The sequence below is a fragment of the Ixodes scapularis genome, unplaced genomic scaffold (assembly GCF_016920785.2).
Source record: "Ixodes scapularis isolate PalLabHiFi unplaced genomic scaffold, ASM1692078v2 PGA_scaffold13__105_contigs__length_92229423, whole genome shotgun sequence".
Taxonomy (NCBI): domain Eukaryota; kingdom Metazoa; phylum Arthropoda; class Arachnida; order Ixodida; family Ixodidae; genus Ixodes; species Ixodes scapularis.
Genome location: NW_024609839.1, coordinates 75,416,128 through 75,441,247, shown reverse-complemented (window position 1 = coordinate 75,441,247; position 25,120 = coordinate 75,416,128). Strand labels below are relative to the sequence as shown.

General features: G+C 46.1%; 1 protein-coding gene and 2 long non-coding RNA genes across 4 annotated transcripts; 1 reads left to right on the top strand and 2 right to left on the bottom strand.

Moving 5' to 3' along the window:
- The first annotated feature begins 11,738 nt into the window (after positions 1-11,738).
- Positions 11,739-14,224, top strand: LOC121048450. The gene is made up of 2 exons (XR_005798968.1): positions 11,739-12,046; positions 12,931-14,224. It is a non-coding gene; the product is annotated as an uncharacterized LOC121048450 (long non-coding RNA).
- Positions 13,454-18,234, bottom strand: LOC115322245. 2 transcript variants are annotated; one of them, XR_003918941.4, is made up of 3 exons: positions 17,728-18,234; positions 16,901-17,025; positions 13,454-15,490 (listed from the first exon to the last, which is right to left on the bottom strand). It is a non-coding gene; the product is annotated as an uncharacterized LOC115322245 (long non-coding RNA). The 2 variants fall into 2 exon arrangements; XR_006077676.1 differs by having other exon boundaries at positions 13,454-17,025.
- Positions 18,235-24,310: 6,076 nt separating this feature from the next.
- On the bottom strand, positions 24,311-24,890 carry LOC121835565. The gene has a single exon (XM_042289970.1). It carries the CDS (start codon positions 24,835-24,837, stop codon positions 24,385-24,387), a length of 453 nt encoding a protein of 150 aa, XP_042145904.1. The 5' UTR covers positions 24,838-24,890; the 3' UTR covers positions 24,311-24,384.
- Positions 24,891-25,120: the final 230 nt, after the last annotated feature.

The window sequence follows — 25,120 nt, the reverse complement described above, 5'->3', positions numbered from 1 at the left end:
TCATTTCAACCCAGAGAAGCCTGTGTGTCTCAGTTCCGATGCCTCACCGTACGGGATTGGCGCCGCCTTGGCACACCGGGAAGCCGATGGTCAAGAACGACCCATCGCCTTCGCATCCAGAAGCTTGTCCCGAGCCGAACAAAACTACAGCCAGCTCGACAAAGAGGCATTAGCTTTGGTGTACGGTGTTGAGCAGTTCCACCAGTACCTGTGGGGAAACCCGTTCCAAGCCTTCACAGACCACAAGCCTCTACTTGGATTGCTGAGTCCTGACAAACCGATTCCAGTCCACGCTTCGCCTCGACTCATTAGGTGGGCTCTCAAGCTTTCTGCTTACAAGTACCAGCTTCTCTACAAACCGGGGAAAGACTTGGGACACGCGGACGCACTCAGTAGACTGCCAGTGACGACAAACAGTGTTTCAGAACCTGTGCCAGCTGAAATCTTTATGCTCGAAGAGGCTTACCCCAGTCTTCTGTCACCTGCTGTAGTGGCTCAAGCAACGAAGAATGACCCGTTTCTGGGTAACGTGATGCTTGCTGTCCTGAGAGGAGAGGGCATTACATTGGGACCAGAAGGGAACCCATTCAGCGTAAGGAGTACTGAGCTAAGCCTTCATGACGGATGTTTGCTCTGGGGAGCACGAGTGGTAGTCCCACAAGTGTTGCAAGATCGAGTCCTGAAGCTTCTTCATGCAGGCCATCCCGGCATTGAGAAAAGCAGAATGGTCGCCAGAAGCCACGTCTGGTGGCCGGGTATTGACAATGATATTGCCAAAAACGTGAAGAGCTGCACAGTTTGCCAAGCTCATCAACGGGCTCCACAGCCGGTTCAGCAGACACCCTGGCCTTTTCCACAAAAGCCCTGGTCAAGGCTTCACATTGACTTTGGAGGCTCATTCATGGGGCGAACCTTCCTAGTCATTGTGGATGCATTCTCGAAGTGGGTAGTTTTCCCCGTGCCATCCACCTCGGCAGAAGCTACTATCACAGCTTTGCGAGTAGCATTTGCCCAGCATGGACTGCCAGATCTGATAGTATCAGATAATGGTCCTGCCTTCGCAAGTGAACAATACTTGGAATTCTTGACACGCAACGGTATACGCCGCATGCTTGTACCACCCTATCATCCAGCTTCAAATGGTGCAGCGGAGCGTGTTGTTCAAACTGTCAAGAACAAACTTAAGAAGAGTGCATCTGGGTGTTTCCAGACTCAGATATCTAGACTTCTGTTCCACTACAGGACCACTCCGCATGAGGTCACCGGCAGAGCGCCGTGCGAGCTACTGACCGGGAGACGTTTTAAAACACCGTTAGATGTCCTCCGGCCAAGCCTCCAGTCGTCAGTACTACTCAAACAGCTAAAGCAGAAGCTGTACACGGATAAAGGGTGCCGGCAAGGTCCGTCATGTGGCACTGAAGAGGAAGTCTTCGCAAGGAATTTCCGTCAAGGTGCGACATGGCTGCCTGCTCGTGTGATAGGCGCCACCAGTAACTCATCAGCACAAGTCCGCCTCAACGACGGTACAGTGTGGCATCGTCATGGTGACCACCTGCGGCCCAGACAGACGGAGACAACTGCAGCAGTCACCGAGCCACTTCAGCCCGAGACTGCCGCAGATCAGCAAGAACTACAAACAGAAGACACCATCCAAACTGCTGATCCAGTTACGGTTCCACATGATTCCGTTGCTATGGTACCAGTTGGCACAGCTGCCGATGTTGGCAAACCCATGGACACCAGTAGCACTGTCCTCGCCACAACCAGCAGCGCACCGCATCTGCGACGTAGCGCAAGGGCTAGAAGACCCGTGCAGCGCTACTCTCCTTAGTTCTTTTTACGCTTGCAATGTTCTAAGGGGGGAGAGTTGTTACAATCTCTACCTGGCTGCTAGCGCTACCAGATTTCATAGCGGTAGTCGTCGGTTACCTCGATTGCCATCACGAGACATTAAAACACTTCTTCTTCAGTTCCTGAAGCGAAAGGAACGACGGCGTCATGTTTCTGCTTAGCCGGCCACGTCCTGCCGGCCGTGCGGTCTATCCCCACTTGTAACACTCTCCTTTCTCAGTCTGTTTTTGGGAAGGGGTAGTCGTTGACGGATGGTTGTCACTGGTCTGTGAGTGACCGCGATTCCGCATTTGCGAAGGGTGCGTCCGATGGTCTCGCTCGATGGTCTCGAGCAATTCAATTCAAACGTCGATCTCGTTCCGCTGAGACACTTCTGCGTTGGTAATAACCCCGCTCTCGACATGCTAGCGTCCCTTTTTGCTCCTAGCACTTCTGCCATATACAGTGATGTCTGATTAATACTGCCGCCCGTAGGGCCGAGAAAGCAACGCTCGGTAACGGACTTCTAGAAGATTCGCATTCATTCGTGCTCCGGACGTTACTTTTATTCCGTTTTTTTTTTTTTTTTTTTTTTTTTGGAAGTGTCGGTTTATTTTTGTTTTGTGCGCGTGACTCTTGAACCTTCTTTGCCGAATATTCTAGAAAGTGACGCACTCTAGATAAGGAACTGGCCGCGACCTTGTCGAGTCAGCCTCGCTCTCGCTTGCTGTTACACCGCCAAATCACCGCCCGCTCTCCTGCTGCCTCGGCGCTCGTTCTTTATTTTCTTTGGCAAAAGTTCGCCGATTAAAACTCTATTTTTAGTTCAATTTTCATCGTTTCGTCACTTTCATTCATGACAAAATACACACCTCCATTCTCCCCGAAAATTGTTCATAAAAGGAGTGGTCTATAATAACGAGACAAAGATGCATGTATTTTCCCAGTTTGTCCCCGAAAAGGGTGTCCATGGGAATGCCCATATTAACGAGACATGACTTTATTGTTGTATGCTTCTGCGCCTTACGGTCTTTGCTTTCTGCGGACAAGCATTCATGCGTACCGACAACCGGCGTGATTTAAAGATCCTTTTGGCTCGTTTTAGCTGGACGCTTTCTTCCGCACACATATATTTATCGGTTTTAGACGCACATTGCGCTTCGCGTATATATATATATATATATATATATATATATATATATATATATATATATATATATATATATATATATATATATATATATGTATAGGTAAAGTAAGGTAAATATAACAACAATGGACCGGGAAAAGTTAATAAGTGAAAGATGCGTACTGTCGGAATTACTAATTCGAAGTTTATTACGACGTTTCGAGCGGGGACCGCTCTTCATCAGGTAGCGAGTGTACAGCCCGCGAATGTTTATATACCCCTAAGAAGAAATTAGAGGGAGTAAAGTGCAGTAGGAAATAGAAACAGCGTTGACAAAACAGATAGTTTACACAGAAAGGAGAGGGCACCAAAACTTAACAATCATAAAAAAAAGGATATATATATATATATATATATATATATATATATATATATAAATTTTTTTCCGAGTGTAGCGTTGCTTTTAGTGAGTCTAGTCTTCCCACGGGGTGTTGGCCACTTTTAGGTAGGTGCACGAACCTCTTGAGACTCTTACCATAGGGTTGGTGGATTAGGATTATCTTGCTCGCGCGTTGTCACTTTGGGTCATGAGTGGTTAGCACCCGCGACAAAATCAAGATAACGTCAATGTTTCTTGTGTCTTTCTTTTTTTTCTTTTTTTCTAGAGCGCAGTTCTTAGGCGTTCGTTTCCAGGTTGAGGGGCGTCGGCGTTGGCGTCGGCGTAACCGCGCTAAATTTAGCGGGAAAATTGACGTCACGGGAGCTCAACACCACTTCAGTTTCCTCGCTAAATTTAGCGTGGAAAATGACGTCACATGACTTGGTGTCACGTCACCTATGTACAAATTCAGTTTCTCCGCTCGACTTAGAGGGAAAATTTACGTCACGTGCGGAGGGAAAGGAGGGGAAGTTACGGAGGAGGAAATAAGGGAGAGGAGGAGGAAGAAAGGAGGGGAGGAGAGGGGAAGCAGGAAATGAGGGGGAGGAGGAAGAAAGGAGGCGGGTCATTCCTTCCTATCCGTACCATCCCCTCCTCCTGGTCCTCAAGAGCTGCACTCTAGATTCGCATAACAAAGATTCGAAAGCGTCTTTTTTTTTTTTTTTTTTCGGCGCGGTCAACATTTTTTTGTCTCTAAACGCCAGAATTTTTAATCTTCCTTTGAGCAGTACTATATTACGAAGTTCACGTTCTGGTGTTTAGGGGATACGGTCTTCATCTGAACAGGACTTGGGTCTACGGGGGACCTCTCCCTGCGGTCCGTTGAAGCACTGGTCGTGCGCGCAGCCAAAGTGAGCGGCATGATGTTATTTCGCCCTGTTCGCGACTGTTTTTTGTGATGGCCTTGATTCTGTGTCATTTGCTTGGTAGTACGCAAACACTCAACTAGCTTACACGTCAGGCAGGATACATACTTTGAAGTACGTTTCTCTTTCAGCATTTTCGTATAAACGTAGACGTCCACGTGTTTCAATTCGATAATTTCTAATCGGAGTAATCACTATAAATGTGTGGGTTTTTGTGTTAATTTATTTATTTATTTTAAACATACTTTCAGCCTCTCTTTTTAGAAAGGACTATGATAGGCGTGAGTAAAAGAAATAATAACAAACAAGTGGTATACACACCGAGCACACCGAACACCAGATGTGTAAAAATGCCAAGATAAAGACCTAAATTTACACAAGGTATATTAGTTATACAGGTCTAGGCACTTTATGAAATCAGACACACTTTTTGCCCCAACAGCGCTTTCTGGCAAGGCATTCCACTCTCTTATTGTTCGAGGAAAATAAGATTTCTTAAAACATACTTTGGTATATAGATGTTCTTCCGTTCGTGTCGTGTGTTTCTTTCGCGTGATTATAGAAATATAAAATCGAATTAAACTACGTTTGTCTATCAAAATCGTTTCATCTAATATTGCGTAAAACACCTTTAGCCGCCTGTTCCGGTGCCCTTTCTCCAGTGTGCTGATACCTGCCTTTAAATAAAGTTTTTGTGGGCAAAGTAGGCCTTTTATACTTCAAATAAATAAACCAAAGCGCCAACTTCTGAATTCTTACTAGTTTTAATATTAATTTCTTTGTGTGAGGGTCCCACGCTTCACTGGAATATTGTAACTTCGACCTTGTTAGCATTTTAAACGCTAAACGTTTGCTTTCATGCGTTGCCATTTTTAAACGCCCTCTTAGTGACCAAAGTTTACGAGTAGCTTGCTTGACAGTGTTATTAATGCGTGTGACCCACCGTAGATCGGTAGTTTTTGTTACCCCCAAGTACTTATATTCATTTACTCTAGCCCGAAGGAGTCCCTTTTAAATAATATTTCAGTGCTGTCGGAGCGATTTTATGTGTAATTTACATGCACGTTTTTTTTTCCTTGTTTAAAGACATCTGCCAGTCCTCACACCAATCACTAATTTTCTGTAAATAAATGTTGTTCTATGTGGTTCCTGTCGTTTTCTATACATGTAAATAAAGTGCAATCATCGGCAAAAAGTCTTGATATGACTGTAATGTCGCAAAGAACGTAATTGATAAAAACCAAAAACAACAATGACCGTGGTACAGAACCTTGTGGAACTCCGGATTCGACTCCCTGAAGCCTAGAGTGTTGTTATCAATACTGACAAACTGTTGTCTACATTACAGAAACGCTTCGACCCGCTGCAGTAGGTCAGAGTTTTTAAGCAAAAATGTCAGTTTTAAAAGTAGTTTTTTTTATGGTTCACGTTGGTCAAAGTCTAAAAAGTTACGTCCATTTAACCTTTCTTGTCTAGTGTCGAAGAAAAATCATGAATTAGTTCTGTTAATTGCGTGGTGGTGGATAAACCTTTCCGAAATTCATGCTGTTCACTATCTAGTACAACGTAGCTGTGGAGGACAAAGAACAGCGCGGGTACGTGGAGGGACGGCGCCGCAAGCAACAGGAGAAGAGAAGGAAGAGAGGGGACCGAAGGACAAGGCTCGTGGCGGGAGAGGCGCTTGAGAAACGGAAGGAGACCGAAAAACCCAACGGCAAAGGTCAAGGATAGCCACCCCAAGGACGAGATCCGGACCACGGAGTGCCTCGGCCCGTCAGCTCTGGCTCACGCGTGAGTCGCTATTAAACCTTATTTTTGATGATAGCGCCCCCTGGTGTGACTTCCTTGGGGCCAATGGAACTCTGCCTGAACGGGCGATATTGACGGGCGACCCACAGCACTTATCTAAAAAGCTCCTTATGTGCTTTGAGACAACATGTTCAAGTATTTTACAACAAGTAGACGTTAGAGAGACTAGCGTTTCCACTTTTAAGAACTGGTATAATCTTAAAAATGTTCTAATCGTTCGGGACAGATTCATCTGATAGAGATCTCTTGAAAACGATACTTAGAAACTTCGAACTCCATTCACTATAGCTTTAACAAGTGATTTTGAATATGATCCGGTCCGGCGGCTTTTTTAGGATCAATAAGAAGCAACGAAAAAATCCCCTCCTGATACTTTTACGTCGTCTGCAATGGGGGGAACGTTTTTAAACGAAGAAAATGTTGGTAGTACGTTATTGTCAGCAGAAAAAACGCTGAGAAAAGAATGGTTAAAACAATTTGCGATTTCTGCCTTGTTTTCAATAATACAGTCATCGACTACTACTTTTCTAACACTTTTTTTCTTGGTGTTAATTGTTGCTGAAAACTTCATGGTAAATAGCTAATAAAATTTTGCAGTTATACATTAAAAAAGAACAATTTTGACGCCTTTATTTTTGCCTTTCGTTCTTTACTCGATGATTTTACTCTGGCCCATTAATTGAAACCCATTATTTTTCTTACAATCTTTTGCTCTATAGCTGGATAGACGTCTCTTATGATGTATAACGTCTCTCGTGACCCAAGGACTGTTCGGATTTCTTTTTTGACTTGTGTTGGAACAAACCTTAGAGTGAATCGAACGCAATTCGTTTAGAGTTCAGCCATAGGTCATCCACTCAATGATTTTACTCTGGTCCGTTAAAACCCATTATTTTTCTTGCGATCTTTTGCTCTATAGCTGGATAGACGTCTCTTATGATGTATAACGTCTCTCGTGACCCAAGGACTGTTCGGATTTATTTTTTTACAGCGGAGCTGTTAAGGGCTAGTTTCCCCAGTTTCGTGTCCGTGGACTAATAAATCTCGACACAAAACTCTGGATAGTTACCGCCCTATTTGAGCGATGGCGGCAACCAGACAACCGGCAAGCCGGTCGTCTGGTTGCAGTCGTCGCTTATAGATGGCGGCCACCTTTCCAGCCTTTCCACTCTGGTTTTCACCAGAGTGGAAAGGCTGAATTTCTCTAGGCGTCGTCCTTGAGATCCTCCGAGAGGTTGTCCGCGAGGTCGTCCTAGAAGTCATCCTCGAGGTCGTCCTAAAGGTCGTCGTTTAGACGAGCTTTAGGACAACGTCTAGAGCGATCTCGAGGATGACCTAAAGGTCATCCTCGAGATCGCTCTAGCGGTTGTCCTCGAAGTCGTCCTAGAATTCGTCCTAGACGTCGTCCCTGAGGTCGTCCTAAGCATGGTCCTCTACGCGTCGTCCTCGAGGTTGTCCTAGAATCGTCCTAGACGTCGTCCTTGAGGTCATCCAAGAAGTCGTCCTTTAGGTCATCCCACCATAGTACGGCTCCGCTGGTCTTCACCAGAGTGGAAAGGTTGAAAGTTTTGTAGCGTGAGCTACACTGGGGGCCGAGGTTGAGCAGTTTCGCGTGGCTCCCAAAGAGCCGTGCTGCGCAGGCGCGAGGAGCAGTGACGGGCAAACTTTTGTTCAGATCAATAAACAAAACTCGAACTCCTTTCAAGGTAGCCGTATCACAAGACTACAAAACCGCAACCTGTCTTTTGATTTAAAACAAGTTCCATTTCTCTTTTTGGGGGGAAGTACTCGTGTGACGAGGAGGGAGGCGGATGAGTGGGTGGGGGGGGGGGGGGGGGGGGGAGGTGGAGGGGAGGGTGCCGCGAGCCGCACTTTAACATCGCGAAGAGCCGCAGCTTGGCCACCCCTGCACTACACCAACTAATAATTCACTGCTTTCTTGAACAATATGTTTTCAAAACCGGGGGCACCTTCCATCGCCGAAGCAATCAAAGATACTTGAACTTCTAGAGCAACGCCTCCTCCTCTACTTTCTCTGTCCTTTAAAACTTATGACAACCAAGAGGTACTATTGCATCGTCCGTCACAGATGAGTCCAGCCATGTCTCAGTAATAGCCACCACGCTAGGGTCATGTTCAATTAAAATGTGTTCTAGTTGAAGCATTTTATTTACAATACTTCTTGCATTGAGGTTAAGACGCTTTCTGTGTGCGATAAATGAGGTTAAGTGTCATGCTCATGACTATGTACATTAGACGTAAAGAGCTCAACTCTCTGCTCCGTTGCGACATCCCATCCGTGAGTTACGCCATTGATCTTTAGCTCATCGTATGAAAAGTACCTCACCATCCCAGAACCGCTAAGTCTCTACTCGATTTCCGATCCTCCCATTTAAAGCTGATAAAAAACGGTATTGCTGTGTCATGTGTCCAGAATCCGCTATCAAAATTGTGCAAGCACAAAATGCAGGAGGGCGTTTTAGACCGAATAGCAAGGCTCCAAGAAGCAGGTTTTCCAGATCCGGTGATTACCGCAGCCTGCGAAAAAATAAAGAAGAGTGTCGGGGCCAGTGCAGCAGCAAACTGCGCTGAGCGGGAAGGGAATAACAAAAAGAAGGTGGCTTCCATCCCTTACGTTTACCCCGTTTCACACGGGTTGAAGAAGATCGCAGCAGGATACGGTGTGAGTGTCGTTTCTTCGGTCAAAAACAAGCTGAGCCAGATTTGTCCCGCCATAGAAAGGCGTGTTAGTAAGCGGAAAAATCTGAGTAGTCATGGAATTGGACTGTAAAGCATGACATACAATTCGTATCATGCACCATTGAAGCAGTGTATAGGATACCTTTCTCATGTGGGAGGGCGTATATTGGCCAAACGGGGTGCTGTTTGAACATCCGCTTAAGAGAACATGCCAGAGTTCATTGAAGGGCTGTGCATACTTTCATCTTGCGATGCGTTGTCGCGCCTGTAGGTGTGAACCAAGATCGAGTGACACCGAAGTTGTCACTCAATCTTGGCGTCTTCAATCACAAGATTGTACACACCGAAGCACAGGGACCAAGTGTCTAGAGAGATAGTAGAGGCATACCAAATAAAAAGGGCGGGAACCTCTTGTGTCAGCCAACCGTCTTTGGCACTGCTGGACAGTGAGGTGGCGTTTTTGGATTTGGGATAGCATCATGTCACTATTTATCTAGTTTAACACGTGCCATCACGCTGCTATTAATTGTCTCGTGATACGCAGACGGGGGTGTACTGCCAAAAATGAATGGCCGTTTTCATGTGTTTTTTGCTATTAAAACATTTCAGTTGATTGTCAGCGCTCGTCCCATGTGTTTCTTCTTCGTCCTCGTCTGTTTTTCGCGCTGTTTCCTACGATGAATACCTTTTCTCATCTCCTTCTATTTTCGTTCGCACTTACCCAGGGCAACTTTCCCAGAGCTTGCCCCTGACCATTCTTACATTTTTGGAAAAGTCTTCATTAATAAACAGGCGCGTACCTTTTAATTCTTTAGCATTTCTGATAGCACCTCTTTCATTGTAGTTTCCAAGACACAAAATTATCGGCTTCGGCTTGCTTCTTGCCATCCTTTCAAGACGGTGGATGCTTTCAACGGATGTAACTTCAACGCGCACTTTTGTTTTAAAATACCCTCAACTACTTTCTCTACTAAGCCTTGTTATGTTTCTCGTTTGGATCCGCAACACCGTAGATGATCGAATGATTTATTCTACTCCTATTTTCCAGATAATCAATTTTTGCTTCAAGTTTCATTACGGTCGCTTCCAATTGTGATACTTTTATTTGTATCTCACAAATTGTCGTAGACAGGCTATCTATCTTAGAATTAGATGCCTCGATAGCCTCCAATCTTTTATCGAAGCTTTTCTGACTTTCAGCTATTTTTGCTAGGCCAGCTGCCATCTCTCTGCGGCAGTTCAGAAACTGGTGCAATGAGCCGGGATTGGTTTCAACATCCCCGCACGTAATCAGCATTTGAATTGCAGGTATTTGATCTCTTATTTCAGAATAATGACAAAAATAACTTTTTTTTTACTTGTTCGTAATTGTTCTGCGGTTGGCGTGATTCTGAAGCATCGGCTTGGTAGCATGCAGACACTCGCTAGCTTGAAAGTTAGACAGGATACGTACTTCGAAGGTCGTTTCTCTTCCAGCGTTTTGGTAGATACACACTTGTTTCGGTTTCACAATTTCTAATCACTGTTATCTTCTGGAAAATGACTGTTTGTTTATTTAAGGTTATTCAATCTTACTATTTCAGGTGATCTGTTCGTTGGTACCCAAACACTTGCTAGCTTACACGTCAGGAAGGATACATGCTTTGAGGTTCGTTTCTTTTTCAACATTTTGGTATAAATGTAGGCGTCCACCTGTTTCAATTTTAAAATTCATAATGGCTATAAATTTCAAGTTTTAATAACTCTTGTAATTGCATGTTTTTAATAACTTATTTCAAGATAATGCCTCTTTTTCCCAGGTAATCTAATAATTTTCTATTTCAGGTGATCTAATCCCTTCTTTTTTCAGGTGATCTAGTCGCTTTTAATGTCAGGTCATCTCATCATTTTCTATTGCAGGTGATCAAATTACTTTTTATTTCAGATGATCTAATATAATGTTTCTTTATTTCGGGTCGTCTAATCTTTTTTTTATATTTTGGGTGATGTAATCACTCATGTTCAGGACGTTGATGTTCTGTCCGTTTCTACGCCCACACTCGCTAGATTACATGTCAGGTTGAACGCACACCTTAATTTTATCTTTCAATATTTTGGGTTTAGTAAGGTCTGTGCTTGACCTTTTTTTTTTTTCTGAGCTCTGTACTTAAAATTGTAATCAGAGTAGTTTTACATTTTGGCAATGAACTGTTCTATGGTATCGCTTATGCCTGTCTTCCTTTGTAATGGGCGACATCTTCAGAAACATATTTGCGAAGATGTTGCGACACCTTGCAACATGCACCGCCATTCTGCGAAAAATAGTTGACGTTTATTAGAAATCGGTGCTGTCTTACTATTTCTTTTTTTTTTTTTTTTTTTTTCAGGTACAGTGTGGTGTGGTTTTTCTGTTGAGCTTTCTTTCAGAATTCGTAGTGTATCCACTTTTTTGTGTGTTCCTCATGTCACAGGAAATTGATTTCGAAACACGCTTCGACTAAGTTCGTGTAACGGGGTCGAACTGAATTTAGCGCCAATATTGTTTTTGTTTTGTGGTTTTGTCTTGTTCTTTCTTTCTCTTGCAGGTTCCATGTTCGAGTGCTCAGGGACTCGCAGCCTCCCAGGCCTGGACTACCTTCAGGGAACTGCCCTGGAACCTCGTCTAAATATTTTTCTTCTTTTTGACGTCAATGAACGCTGCACAACTGCAACCGCTAGTCCCTCTCTCACTGCACAAGAGTCGCTACAAGGGCTAAATTATTGTCATAAAACAGCTTATTTCCAATGATTTTGCTGCGTGGGCTAAAACAAAACTGCAAGGCAGAAAGAAATGTTCCAAATATGTAGCGCTTTTTAGGCTCCTATACCTCCAATGACAATGTTGTAGAAGGTGGTTATGTGTAAATACGCCTCGCAAGTGGGCTCATTTTCGTCTTCTGCGCATGAGAAAGGAGGCGCGAAGGCGGGAGAGGAGGTTGATGACGATTCGGGCTAAGCTCCGCCCTCGCACATGTCGGGGAGGCCGGGGGGTAAACAAACATCGGCGTCGGCCATGGCGGCCGTGCTGTAGCGGCGACCGCGAGTCTTTTGTTTATTGTAGCCCGGTTAAAATTTGCCGAGTCCACAAGATCGAGCAGCTTTGTGCCCCTTACGATTCCTCCGTCGTCTGCTAGAAGCATTTCGAAGATTCCAAGATGAAGACGACGAAGAGCATCAAAAGAAGGCGCTTGCCTAGCCTCGCGATTGAAACGCCGGTTGCGCCGGTCACTGCGAGACCGCCGCCCGATTGTACCGGTAAGTTGCCTTTTATCTTGTTCTTCCTTTACGAACACAACAGATTTTGCCTTCTAGGAGGTCTGTAAAAATCTTGTGTGGCGGAGTCGATAGGCGCTATTAATCGAAAAACAGCCGAGAATGTGGTGTTTTCGCGATCCTCCGAAGCCCATTTTCGCACGTGATATTTAGGAATTTCGACTCGAAACTGCACGGAGGCCGTATAAACTATGTTCCGTTTCACTTTAAATGCGATCGAAGTTAAATCTACATGGGCGAGTCCCGAGCTTTGATCATAGCTGCCATGTGCGATCTTGCAGTGCGTTCTCGCGTTTGTAATTTTCTCTTCGTTCGCACTTAGATGAGACGCAGTATAGTCATACATCGTATTTGGTATAGTAGTTTCAGTCTACGGTTGTAATCATGGCACTGTAGAAAAGCACAGAGCTCAAAACTTATCACAAAAAAGGGATCGTTTTTTTTTTTACGCGATCGTTGTTTTTTTTTTTTTTCAGGAATGAAGTTGGAATGGCTGTTACGTGTAATACAGTGAACCAACTCGGACAGTACAAATTTGCCGTTTCACATTACCCAGTATGAGTAAATTGCCAACGAAGTACCGATGCCGCCTTTCTGCAAAATGTGTTGCGCAGTGTATCTTCGAACCACATCGACGCTGTCAGTGTCTGACGTGTTTTTGTGTGTCGCTTGTCTCCTTTTTCGTTCCCTTACCAAGATGAAAATTCGGATATCGTGCACTATCCAAGCCTAGTTAATGAGCGCCCCATGGAATTGACACGGGAGTAAACAATGGCTAACATGTACATATTTTTGTTTTGTTCGCTCAGCAGACTGGGACTGAGTGTGTAAGTGATCAACTTTCTAATATCATTTGTCATTTCTAGGTCCCAGATGGGCTGTTGACATCCAGAAACACTCCAACAGATGGTGGTCATACAGCGATTGTGAAGAATGTGAAGACAGTCCGATTTGGATCCAAATTCCTAGTCCACTCATTGATAATCTTTCCTTGTTGCATCAATGCCCAAGTATGCCAGGCACTGAGTGACTACTCGCATGTGTTAGTGATGGTGGCTTGCGAGGCTTCAGTATTGTCGCTGCAGATAGGGCTCACCCCCACACCAAAGCTGTTGGAGGTGTACCTTTCCATGGAATTGTTTGGTTGATCCCAATTTCCTAGAAACGCCAATATTCAGTTTGGTGTGCCTTGCGGCTGAAGTAGATTCATCAAGGAGGTCTCGTCTCTTTCTTGGGGGTAATACCATGTCAGCTGCTTTGCATGAGCCACTTGGAAACTGTTTGGACCGCTCTAAAGCACTTGTAATTGACCTTACCTGTTGTGTCCATGCTAATGCTGAAATGTAAAGTTCACTGAACCAAGTTTTACTAATGAACCATAACAATCAGTGGAAAGGATGAATGGCTTTATTTGTTTTCTCGAAGTAAACACTGTTTCATACATAATACATGATGCTGGCAACGCTACTTTCATTAGCAGACAACTTAGTCTACACTCTGTTTCACGATAGCTTGGTGAACCGTGGAGGCTACGGCTCCTGCGACCCAGTAAGAATGTCGGAGCGAGGCACATGGCAGCATGTCACAGGAGCATCTGTGTCACCGCGTCAAATGCAAGGACCACCCACCAGAACCGGCTGTCAAATGCTCAGAAACCAAACGAATTCGGATGGACGTCCACTGCAGCAACATTAAGGCCTGTTCACACATGCAGCGGAGCGCTACAAGCATAGCGCTGACCTCGCGCTAAGCGCGTGATGACGGGAGCGTTCACCAGCTTTGTATCGCACCGTCGAAACTGTCGCTCATGGCAGACAATAAGTAGCTGACGGCACGTGAGGAGCGCTTCGCTGCATGTGAGAACCGGCCTTTACCGTCCGCTAGAGTAGCGAGGTCTTCAGTAACACTTTTATGAGGCAACCACATGCTCAATTTGCCCATGAATCTGTGGCGGGTGCTAATGCTAGGGCGATGTTTTGAGCGGAAGTGGTCGATTCACGGCTACAATTGTTTGAACGTCGATCACAAGCCACGTTTTTCTCAAAAGTGTTGATATATATTAAGTGTCGTTAATAAGTAACATATGTCTTAGTCTTTCTTCAGTGTCATGTAGTGTTGTGGTTCGAAGAATCCTACGGCAACACTACTAAAAGAAGAAGAGAAAAAAAAAAAAAGCCTAGAACTATGTTTTGTCGCAGATGGCGCTCTTGCTGTGGCGATAACGAGGACTCGACCGTGGAGTGTTGTCATGTGCCTGGCTCCGATGCTCTTATTGGGTCACAATGTTTGCCAAGTGACCGTGAAACGGAGTATAGTGTCTCACCTGTACACGCTATAAAACAAATGAGATGCCAGGTGTAGCCACTTTTGCAGCTGTAGCCCTTATATTATTGCTTGCTATGCTGTTTGGAAGAATACATAAAAAGATCAGCTTACAAAGCCAAGTCTAATTTTTTGCACTCTTGCATGTTACGAAAATAAAAGCATCACGCCTGAACACCAACATCTGTCTCTAAATTATTCCTTGCTGAAATTAAAAATAAATATACTGTGAATATGAACCAATACAATCTCAAACAGGTTTAAGAATGGATTCATTAAACAATTACTTCAATCTGCAAGCTTGAAATCAAGTATGCGTGTGCAATAAATACCCTGGTCTTTCGACTATCCCCGTTGACACTTGTTCTCGAAGGATAGGGACTTCGTCGATTTCACGGCAGTTCAAGCATTGGTCAGGCAACATGCTCGTGTTTATAGTTTCGGCTGTGCTATAGGAATAACAAAGGAGAGTCGTGTATTGCCGAGTCAAAGCAGAACTCTCAGGTCTAAAAGGCTTCTTAAAAATGCACTAAAGCTGGTTTTGACTTTATAATTACGTGACTCGAACATAAACTGCTCACTTCACCAAGTCTAAGGATTCACAAATAATCTGTGAACATGTATTCTGCTTTTATCTTCATTCACTTATGAAACTGGTTGCGTATATAAAATATCCAATCAATCTTCCACACCTCCCCATTGCGAAAAGGAAGAGGGAGATTCGTTGGCTTTTTTTTCTTGCCAAAAAACAGAAAAAGAAAAGGAATAGGTTTCAATGTGCACATTACGTTGAAGTGGGACAGTTACGGAAACAAATTTTGCATCTTCAAAGTTCATGAAGTAGGCAGATTACTTTCAAGTCATAAGAGAATAAAGTCAGAAACAACTTCAGCTCGCCTTCAATCAGATTTTCCCTTTAATCCAGGGACGTTTCACCTTCATAAGGTCATCAGTAGCAATTGGCATCCATTTAGGACTCTGTAATGGTAGATGTACAAGCTTGACCTCAAAGTCGCAGTGCCCTTCTTTCATGTGCTTGCAGTGCGACCCCCTCGTGCACTCGGTCCCAGACGGTGAAGCTGGTGCTGGACAGGATGTCGTCCCCTGTAAAAGAGTCGTCCCAGTAGTCAAACGATCCGGCTACACCCTGAGCAGCGTATTTGTCCTCCCATGCCATTACCAACTTAAAATCAGTGAAAGCCTATTTTGAAGCAACAGAATGCATAAATGAACATGTCTATTCCATTCCCTTCGTACCGAACACCTGCCAGAATCCAAGGGATGCAAATCAAAATAAATAACATTGCATTATTTGCTCTTTTGAGACTCGAACTTAAACCAACTCAAACTACCACAATTTTAAAGCTGGGAACTTCGAGGACACCTCTCCATATACTGAGATTACATGCTTGTCCCACTCCTGGCTTGTCCTCATCCTGGCTTGTCCTCAGCAGGGTTGGCCAGCGTGTTCTCATACTTCTGGGTTTTTAGTCTTGGAAGTTAAAGCTTTGGTTTTTGTCATTACTTGGTTGCTAGTAGATGCTGGAGGAAGCTCGTACTGTTACTTTGAAACATCAAGTTTACAAATTGAGCACTAACCCATAATGATGGCCAGATACAGAAGCTAGATTTGTCATGTCAAGGAGGTTGTCATAAAACAGTGGGCACGGGACTGAAATTAGCGGCGGAGCGGGCAACCAAGGCGCATTCGGGAGTATCGAAGAAGACAAGGTGTGTGAGTTTTGCGCGAAAGCAGGATGATCGGCCAGAGATGTGAGAATGTGGCGTCGAGAGAACTTCAACCGGGCTGACTTCATGACTGTTATCTGAGCCACATTAACCAGAAGAGAAGAGAGCGTAACAAGTGAACGACGCACTACGGCCGAGGAGGTAATTGACCAGGTTATTTCACCCAAGCACCACAGTAGTCATTTCAACGACCAAAAAAAAACGTCCAAACATCAGCACAGCAATACCAGCAGCGTGCCGAGGAATCGGGTTGTGTGTATATTTATGCAGTCTCAAACTCGATCTGCCTCGACGGGCAATGACTCTCCCAGCTGTAGATGACCGCTAGCCTGGGGCCCTTAACATGCATCACGTAGTAGTGATACACGACCGCACGCCGGTACAATGCTCATCCAGATCGAAACGGGCAAATGTGGGGCTTGAACACACAATCCTGGGTTCTGCAGCGCGAGCTTTCACTCCACATTTTCCGAGCTGGTGCGTGGAAGCCCCCTCGGCCACCAATCCCCCGGTGCCAAGGAATAACATATAATAAATGACAACGGTACAGTCGTCTGCAAAAGGTAGCTTTTCAGTGCCTTGAGCAACCAGGTTGAGATAATGTGAAACTTTCCTGCCATATGTGGCTTGCAAAATAGAGATGTATAAGTCATAAAGCGAGTAATATGAATTTTTTTTTACTAAAGATATCAGCATTTGTATTTGGCTTCCACAACTTCTGAAAGCTACCTCTGAGTGCATAGAGTGGTTTCTTCATAATCTTACCTCTATGGAGAACTTCCCAGCTGGTAACGGGGCCGTGAAACGCAGACCCCCTGGAAGTCTCACAGGCGCCGAGGGCATTACACGGGGCCTGCAACATGTCCTCCGAGCCCGGCAGCCGGTGGATTCTGTTGGAATGATGGGGTAGGGGGAACACAAGCACTTGCAGATTAACGGACCTAAGAAAACCAGTAGGCAGGTACGAAAACATGCTACTCGCCCCCGCAGCGTTTGCCTCACTGGCGCTTTATGGTGAAACAAATCAGCGGCGAGCGACTGATGGAACACGCATCAGAAGAACAATGCGTCTTGAGTGGAACACCTTAGGACGGCGCTTTATCGCGCGCGTGAAGCGTTGGCTTAGCCAGGTTTTTTTGGGGTCCATGTCACATGAGCGAATGACATTTTAGTGAACAGCGACATTTGAGCGAATGGACGTTTTAGCGAATAACGGGGGCGCGCGTTAACCCATCCGCCGCGCTGCGCTTTCGCCGCTTCGCGGCGACAGTCTGCGGCGGATCATAACAAAAATGTGAACTCATTTGGCCCACCCGAAAACGCCGCTTTGCGGCGTCCGACTATTCGCTAAAGTGTCATTCGATGAAACGTGGGCGTTCGCTAAAACGTCATTCGATCAAGAGAGTGCCTCCCATCTGTCGTTGGGGGGAAAGACTAAAAACAGACGACTGCGCACTCGACTCGGTCGTACCACACCGATCGCCTAATCCGCTGCTTTTCCGTAACATTCCGTTTTACTTTGCTATACTCCTTTCACGTGCAACTGAACTGTTTGTGAATGATGCGAAGTGTACAGAGACGACGTAACTCACCTTAGCGAGCGCCATGGGGCGGTTCTCCGGGTGCCAGCGCTGCGGGAGATCGGCCTTCGAAAGCTCGGCAGCCCGTTCAGCTCGCCGAAGAGGGCTGTAGCTACACTTCGATGCTTCACGGAGACACCGAGTCACTTGCTGGCGAAAAGTGGTCTCCGCCAAAAAGTAGAAAGGCTCACTCGCGTCGCACATCACCGTGCTGACGTTGGGGGGACTCACATCAACATCCGACCGCCGGAGACCGGGACGCATATTGGTGCTTCGTATGCTCCCAGGGTAAATTCTTTCGCGTCAAACGAAGTAACGTACATTTCGAGGTATTTCGGGTCTCTTTTTTCCGTATGCCGCGTCCTCGTTCAAGCAGTAGCAGTGGATTTCTGAGAGCCACAGAAAAGGCCTTTCGCAATGGCTGCGGAGAAGAGACGACACCGCTTTGTTTACCCCCGAGCTCCCGCCCGGAGCCATCCTCCAATCAGAGCGCGGCGAGGTGACGTCACGCCACCGGCCTGCGCGAAAGAGCAGACGGCTTTCCCTCCGTATACGACTAGGAAAGGGCTTCTAATGGCAAGGAATATCTCTTTATGATGTGCTCTCAAGCCTCGTAGTTTTCAGTACTTAGAACAATCCAGTCTGTTCAATTGCGAATTTGCGATGCACCTGCAAAAAACTGATGAGCAGTTCGGACGAAGTGGTAAGTATACTAACTTGGTTTTCCAGCCCCTGCCACAACCCAGGAGACAAGGAAAGCGGCGAGAAAAACTTCATACAAATAAAGTGCACGATTGAAATCGAAGCGAACTATCGAGCGAAAGTAAGAGCTTGAGCTGAGACGCCTTTTCACATGCTCAAGCAAATAAAGAAAAAAAAAAGAAGGGGAAAATAGCCGGCGGGCTTCGTCTCCTCAAATTAGTTTTAATTGGCTGGATTAATTAAGACACCCGAATAATTTGCTTTTGGTGAACGTGGTGTGTGATTTAAGCTGTTCAATCAAACGTTCGTTTCCCTGCCCCTTCCATAAGCACGAGGACTTGAGCGTACAGGCCAAATCTCGCCGAGATAAATATCCAGATCAGTTCATGCAATTTTTATCAGTTCCACGATCGGTTGTCACTATACACGAACTCAACTCTGTGACGTCACGGCGCGGTGGTGGCGCGTCGGTCGCACTTCCGGTCTGGGGCTGTGGGCAGAAGTCGCCATGCCAGACGTGTATTCCTGCGTTGTTTGAAAGGAACCAGACAAAAACCTGCCTTCTCGTCAAAACGCCGCGACTGGGGCCGTACCAAAAGTGTCGAGAAAGGTTTGAAGGTCAGTTTTCACGTACTCGGTTCGTCCGAGAATCTGGATATGTGCCGTGAAAAGGGAAAAGCAGACGCCGTCGGACAACGATTGCTTGGGCGGGGAGCACTTTGGGTTGAATTGACGGATACTTGTGGCCATCAGATTTATTTATTTTGTTCCAGCATAAACGCCAGAAAACGGTCAAGTTGTGCGGACCACCTGCGGACTACGTTCAGTGCGTCTTCAAGCTCAAACGGCGCCTGATCGTTCGAACTGTCGTCTGATTTTTCAAACGTTTCTGTTTGTCGTCTGCTCTCTTAGACGACGCCGGCCCGTAGACGAAGTGTTGGCCCGGTACTTGCGATAAGAAGTAAGTGCAGGCCTCAAAAGACTTAGATTTGAAGGTTGGTAAGCAGGCTTGATGTAAACAGTAGATACAAAAATATGCTGATCATTGTTACCAGTGACCATCACCGACTTGTAATCCCTAATTCACTTGGTCCGATTCTGCTTGCGATTTTCAGTATAAAAGTCGACTATCTCAGTTACGGTTCACGCTTTTGCAGCTCGAGCGGCGTCGCGACTGAAAATTGCGAGCGAAATCGTATCATGTGAATCAGGCTTTAGCGTACGTTCTGCGGCGTCCACGCGGAATGAATCGTCACATGTCACATTATTCACGCGAAGTTTTGCGGTGTAACGAGCCTCGGTAATTTCGCTGACGCCGCTCAAGTAGTCAGACATAGCCCAGGAAGACGTAGAATCAACAATTCGAACGCAAAAAAGGGCCGGGGGACTCACACCGACGCCGAAAACATCGCATTCTAAGGGTTTTTGTGAGCGACGGCGAGCTTCTTGCCCACACTCCCATCTCGCATGCGCGGCGCCGGTGGCGACCGCTAGGGGCGCTCCGGTTTGTTTGTAAACATGAGTTGGTGTATACAGTCAGCAAAACCTTTCCATAACCTGCATGTCTCAAGGAGAAGCTTACTTGCAGAGAATAAAAGGGGAACTAGCGCCACCTGAAGGGGCCTTAAGAAACGAAAGGCCAATATTAAATCAGCTTTAATCGGCCTGTCTAAGTACCTGAATGAAGTATTTTTTTCTTGAGAGCTTCGCTGCATTTCATTTGTTTCATTGAGACGTCCATTTCCAGGCCCTGACCCTTTCTGCCAGCAGCAGGGTTGATTTGGGCAAGCGCGTCAGCCCTCCCAACTGAACGTAATCGGACCTTAAATGCAACGTTGAGCGGAAAAAAATTTTCCCACGGTGGTTTCTAGGAGAAGCCAGCTTCCAGAGCGGGCTGGAGCTTAGCCCTAAATGCAAAGTTCAGCGAAAAATATTTTCCTACGGTGGTGTTTAGGAGAAGCGAGCTTCCAGAGCAGGCTGGAGCTTAGCCCTAAATGCAAAGTTCAGCGAAAAAAAATTTCCCACGGTGGTTTTTAGGAGAAGCCAGCTTCCAGAGCAGGCTGGAGCTTAGCCCTAAATGCAACGTTCAGCGAAAAATATTTTCCCACTGTGCTTTTTAGAAGAAGCCAGCTTCCAGAGCAGGCTGGAGCTTAGCCCTAAATGCAAAGTTCACCGAAAAATATTTTCCTACGGTGGTTTTTAGGAGAAGCCAGCTTCCAGAGCAGGCTGGAGCTTAGCCCTAAATGCAAAGTTCAACGAAAAAAATTTTTCCACGGTGGTGTTTAGGAGAAGCCAGCTTCCAGAGCAGGCTAAAGCTTAGCCCTAAATGCAAAGTTTTTTTTTTTTTTTTCTTTATTGAACTCAACATTGCAGCACAGAATGCTATGTCATTACAAGGAGCTCACGCCCAGCGACTTGTGGGCGAACTAAAGTTCTCTCATGTTCTTAATTACACTGAACAAGTGTGCCCACTCAGGCGTAGTTTCTGGTGTTCTGCAATACACCGTTTGAACCTCGTTTACAATATCGATAAAATGCTTCTGTACAGATTTAATTTTTGGGTCAGCATGCCGAAATTCCATCCTTGTTTTCCAAATACTAAACAGGCCGAGTATCATAAAAAGGTCATAGGGCACAGTGTCACTTTCTTCAACAGGTAAATACCTAATGGTCTCCGGGGACAACATAAAATCTTTTTTCAGGGTCCTTTGAAGAATGTCCCAAAAAAACACAGCATCCCAACAATAAATAAAAACGTGTTCGATGGTTTCTGGTGTCTTACACAGGAGACAATCCACCGACCACGGAACAAAGATTCCCTTGTCTCTTAGCCATGGCTTGACTGGCAATGTCTCGCTGTGCAATTTAAAGAAAAAGGACTTTACCCCTGGTGGAACACACATCCTTTTCACACGCTGGAGCACATCTTGACCCGGACATTGGCTGTACACCGATCGATACAGTGGCGCAGGGAAAAGGAGCTCAATCAGGTCACGACTGAGCTTCTTTTTAGTGACGCTACCCAGGTAGTCCATCGAAAAACGCGCTCGCAAAAACAATACAGCGTCTTTCACTTCTTTTAAATAACCAGAAAAACAAGGGGGTTCAGTACATTCACTAGTCACCAACACTGCCGGCAAAGAGTTCGCCAGTCTCACCTGGATAATTGCACGTAGGAAGGGATGATTCTGGTCGCGTAGGAAAAAGAAGCGCGAAACAATCTTACGGACGAAAAGATGCGAGAGGCCAAGGCCTCCCGACTTGACGCTCCGGAAAAGGTTATCTCTTCTCATCCTTTCCCACCCGGACTTCCAGATGAGAGTGGCGAACACCCTATGGAACTTTTGGATACTCATCCGTGTACATGCCAAAACTTGCATAATGTACCAGATCTTTGCAATCAAAAAAATATTACACACTGTGGCGCGCGCAAAAATTGACAAGTTCCGACTGACCCAAGTGTCCGCCTTCGTCTTTAAATCTTTTGCGAGCTCCGTCCAGTACGGCGTGCTAACTTTGTAATATTCCAAGGGCACCCCAAGATATGTACATGGCGTCGCTTCCCAATTAAAGCCTGCAAAGTAATGTGGTTTTAAAGCCCACCTCCCGTGCCACACCCCACAACATTTCCCCCAGTTCACTGCCGCTCCTGTGGCGTTACAATATTCTTTCGTGAGGGCGACAGTTTCCATGACGCTTTCTTCGTCTTTACAAAAAATAGCCACATCGTCAGCGTATGCGGACAATTTAACTTCAACATTATTGAAAAGAAACCCCCGGGTATTCTTGCTAGCTATCACGCTCACACAGAAAGGTTCAAGGTACAGAGCAAATAGTAAGGGTGAAAGGGGACATCCCTGCCTGACTGACGAAAGCACTACAATTTTCTTAGAAACATTATTATTTAACACCAGCCTGGTGGTACAACCTTTGTACGCCATATCCACGCCCTTTAGGATAACTTTGCCTACATTAACATGCAATAAAATACTCTTTAGAACATCATGCCTAACTCTATCAAACGCTTTCTCCAAGTCTAATTGTATCATTGCCACTTTATCCCTCCCAACAGTTTCAAAAATGCTTCTCGCTATATGAATATTAGTTTGAATGGACCTTCCTTTAATGCCACATGTCTGGTGATCCCCGATGAGGTCCCGAATGACACACTGGAGCCTACGCGTAATAATCTTAGTGAAAATCTTGTAGTCTATGTTACATAATGTAATCGGCCTATATCCCGTCACGCTGAGCCTTTTCGACAAGTCCTCCGACTTCGGTATCAGTATGGTGTGGGCCTCTACAAAGGAACGCGGTAGACAGTAATTGTCGAATGACTCATTAAATACGGCCAACAGTACGGGACTAAGGGCATTTTTAAAGGTTTGGTAAAATTCTGCACAAAGCCCATCAGGCCCCGGGGTTTTCTGTCTCGCTAGCGAATCTATTGCTCGTTCAACCTCTCCTAGCGTGATTTCTCCCTCGAGCCACGTTGTAACCTCCTCATCCAACTTGGGCATGAGTGACAAAAAATCTTTAAATTTACGAAATCCTACGGGAGTCGGTTTTTCCCCAAAAAGTTTCCCAAAGTACTCAACAAAAGCTTCTTCTATAACATCTTTAGCGCTGCTAATTTTCCCTTTATATTCTATTTCTCTTATTTCTCGAGTCAGGGCATACTTCTTTTCCTCAGCCAGAGCTCGCTTAGTCGGCTGTTCTCCCAACAGAAATTTCTCCGAGCGTGCCCGCACAACTGCCCCTTTATACTTTTCATTGTATATTTGATCTAACTCCATTTTGATGTGCCGAATGTCATCGCTGCAAGTTCCAGGGCGCTCACACTCTACTCGACACAATGCGTTAAGGTCTTGTTTCAACTGCCTTTCGCGAGCTCGAGCTTGGAAGGTGATGTTACTGGCCCTTTCTACCGCGGCCAACTTAACTCCCTCTTTGAATTCTTCCCAGGCCTCCCTGATACAAGTCTCTTTTTCGACCACACCCCGCAACAGCTCAGCAACAGTGGTTGCAAAAAGTTTATCATTCAAAAGTGTTCGGTTTAATTTCCAAAGCTGCCAGTTAAAACGAGACGCTCTGCTTTCTTTCCTGCCAATTTTTACGCTTACGAGGCAGTGGTCAGTAAAAAAAATGGGCTGGACACGGTAGCCGTGCACAGTGCGCAGTACGTCAACTGTAACATAAATACGGTCTAAACGAGCGTGTGACGTATTTTGAAAATGCGTATACCTTACGCCACTTCTTATGGTGCATAAGGCACCGACGTCCTCGAGCCCACACATATTTACAATTTCTTTCAAAAGTCTCGAACTGCTGTCACCACTCGTGGCCGTTCCAGTACTATCCCTCTCGACACAGACACAATTAAAGTCACCCATGCACACGATCACTTTGTCGCACTCCAGATAATTACGTAGAAATTGAAAAAAGACTTCTCTATCCTTCGCGTTATTGGGAGCGTAGATACATATCACTCGCCACTGGACATCTGACAGCGTGAAATCACAAGAAATGAAGCGCCCGCACTCATCGATAACAACTTGCAAGTTTTCATAGTTCACAGACTTTCTTAAAAAAAGAAAACAGCCCCCCGACCGACCCGCAGCATGACTAGCGGCAACTTCATATCGCCGGAGAAAAGGCCTCAGCGCTCTCTCAATGTTCTCTTCTGTCTGCAATTTAGTTTCTTGCACCGCAAGAAAGTCCGGCTGCTCGTCCTCTACCAGACGCTGCAGTTGGTACTGCTTCCTCGACGAGGCCAACCCACGGACGTTTAAAGTGGCGAAACTAAGAGACATATTACTATCACGGAGCTAAAATAGAGAGAAGGCTAGGCTACGATACAAAAAGCCGCTTAAGTCAAACAGGTAAACACATACAAAAAAAATACAACACTCTTACTTGTACTAGGCCGCCTAAGCAATATTATTCAGCCGCAGTACAGTTCCTTCACTATGGAGCCTTCGGCACGTGGCCCTCCGGTGGTCCTTGAGGGGGGGCGTGGCGTCGGCCCCTCTTGGAAGTCACCGTCTGCCACCTCTGGAGTACCCTCTCCTGCAGGTTCTGCGGTTGACCGGGCTCCTGGGTTGGTGTCGGTTCCAGGGAACGCTTGGCAGAGCCGCTCACGGCGTCCATCTCGCCGTCCTTCTGGTCGTTCTCCCTTTCAACGGCAGCCAGGGTCGACTCCCGGCAGGCGTAGTCGTGCTCGCGCTCGTCCCCCTGGAGGGCCGAAACGCGTGCGACGTCGTCGCCCACCGGTTTCGGGGTGTCCGTGTTTTCTGCGGGGAGCTCGGCCGTGGTGGACGTCTCGGGTGGTGGGACGACCACGGTGGTCTCGGCTTGCCTCTGAGGTTGGCTGCCCTCCGAGTTTCCGCCTGCCGCGTCCTCAGCTTCATCCTGGTCCATGAGTAGCTCCGAGGCGTCGTCCTCAGGGCCGCCGTTAGCCACGTCTGCGTAGGTTTTCTTGCACTCGTCGCGTAGGTGTCCGAAACGCCTGCAGCTCTCGCAGCGCGGCACTCGGCACTCCCTACGAATGTGGCCGGTTCGACGGCACCTGAGGCAGAGCGGAGCTCTACCCGGGGCCAGCACCAAGGCCGTGCAGCCTGGAAGTCGTAGTTGGTGCGGCAGGTTTTCGAGCGTGACGCCTTCCCTTAGGGTCAGCCTCACGACTCGGGTGGTCGACTGCACA

Excerpts from the sequence above, each read along its gene's own strand:
- LOC121835565 (XM_042289970.1), bottom strand. The coding sequence starts at position 24,837 with ATGGACCAGGATGAAGCTGAGGACGCGGCAGGCGGAAACTCGGAGGGC.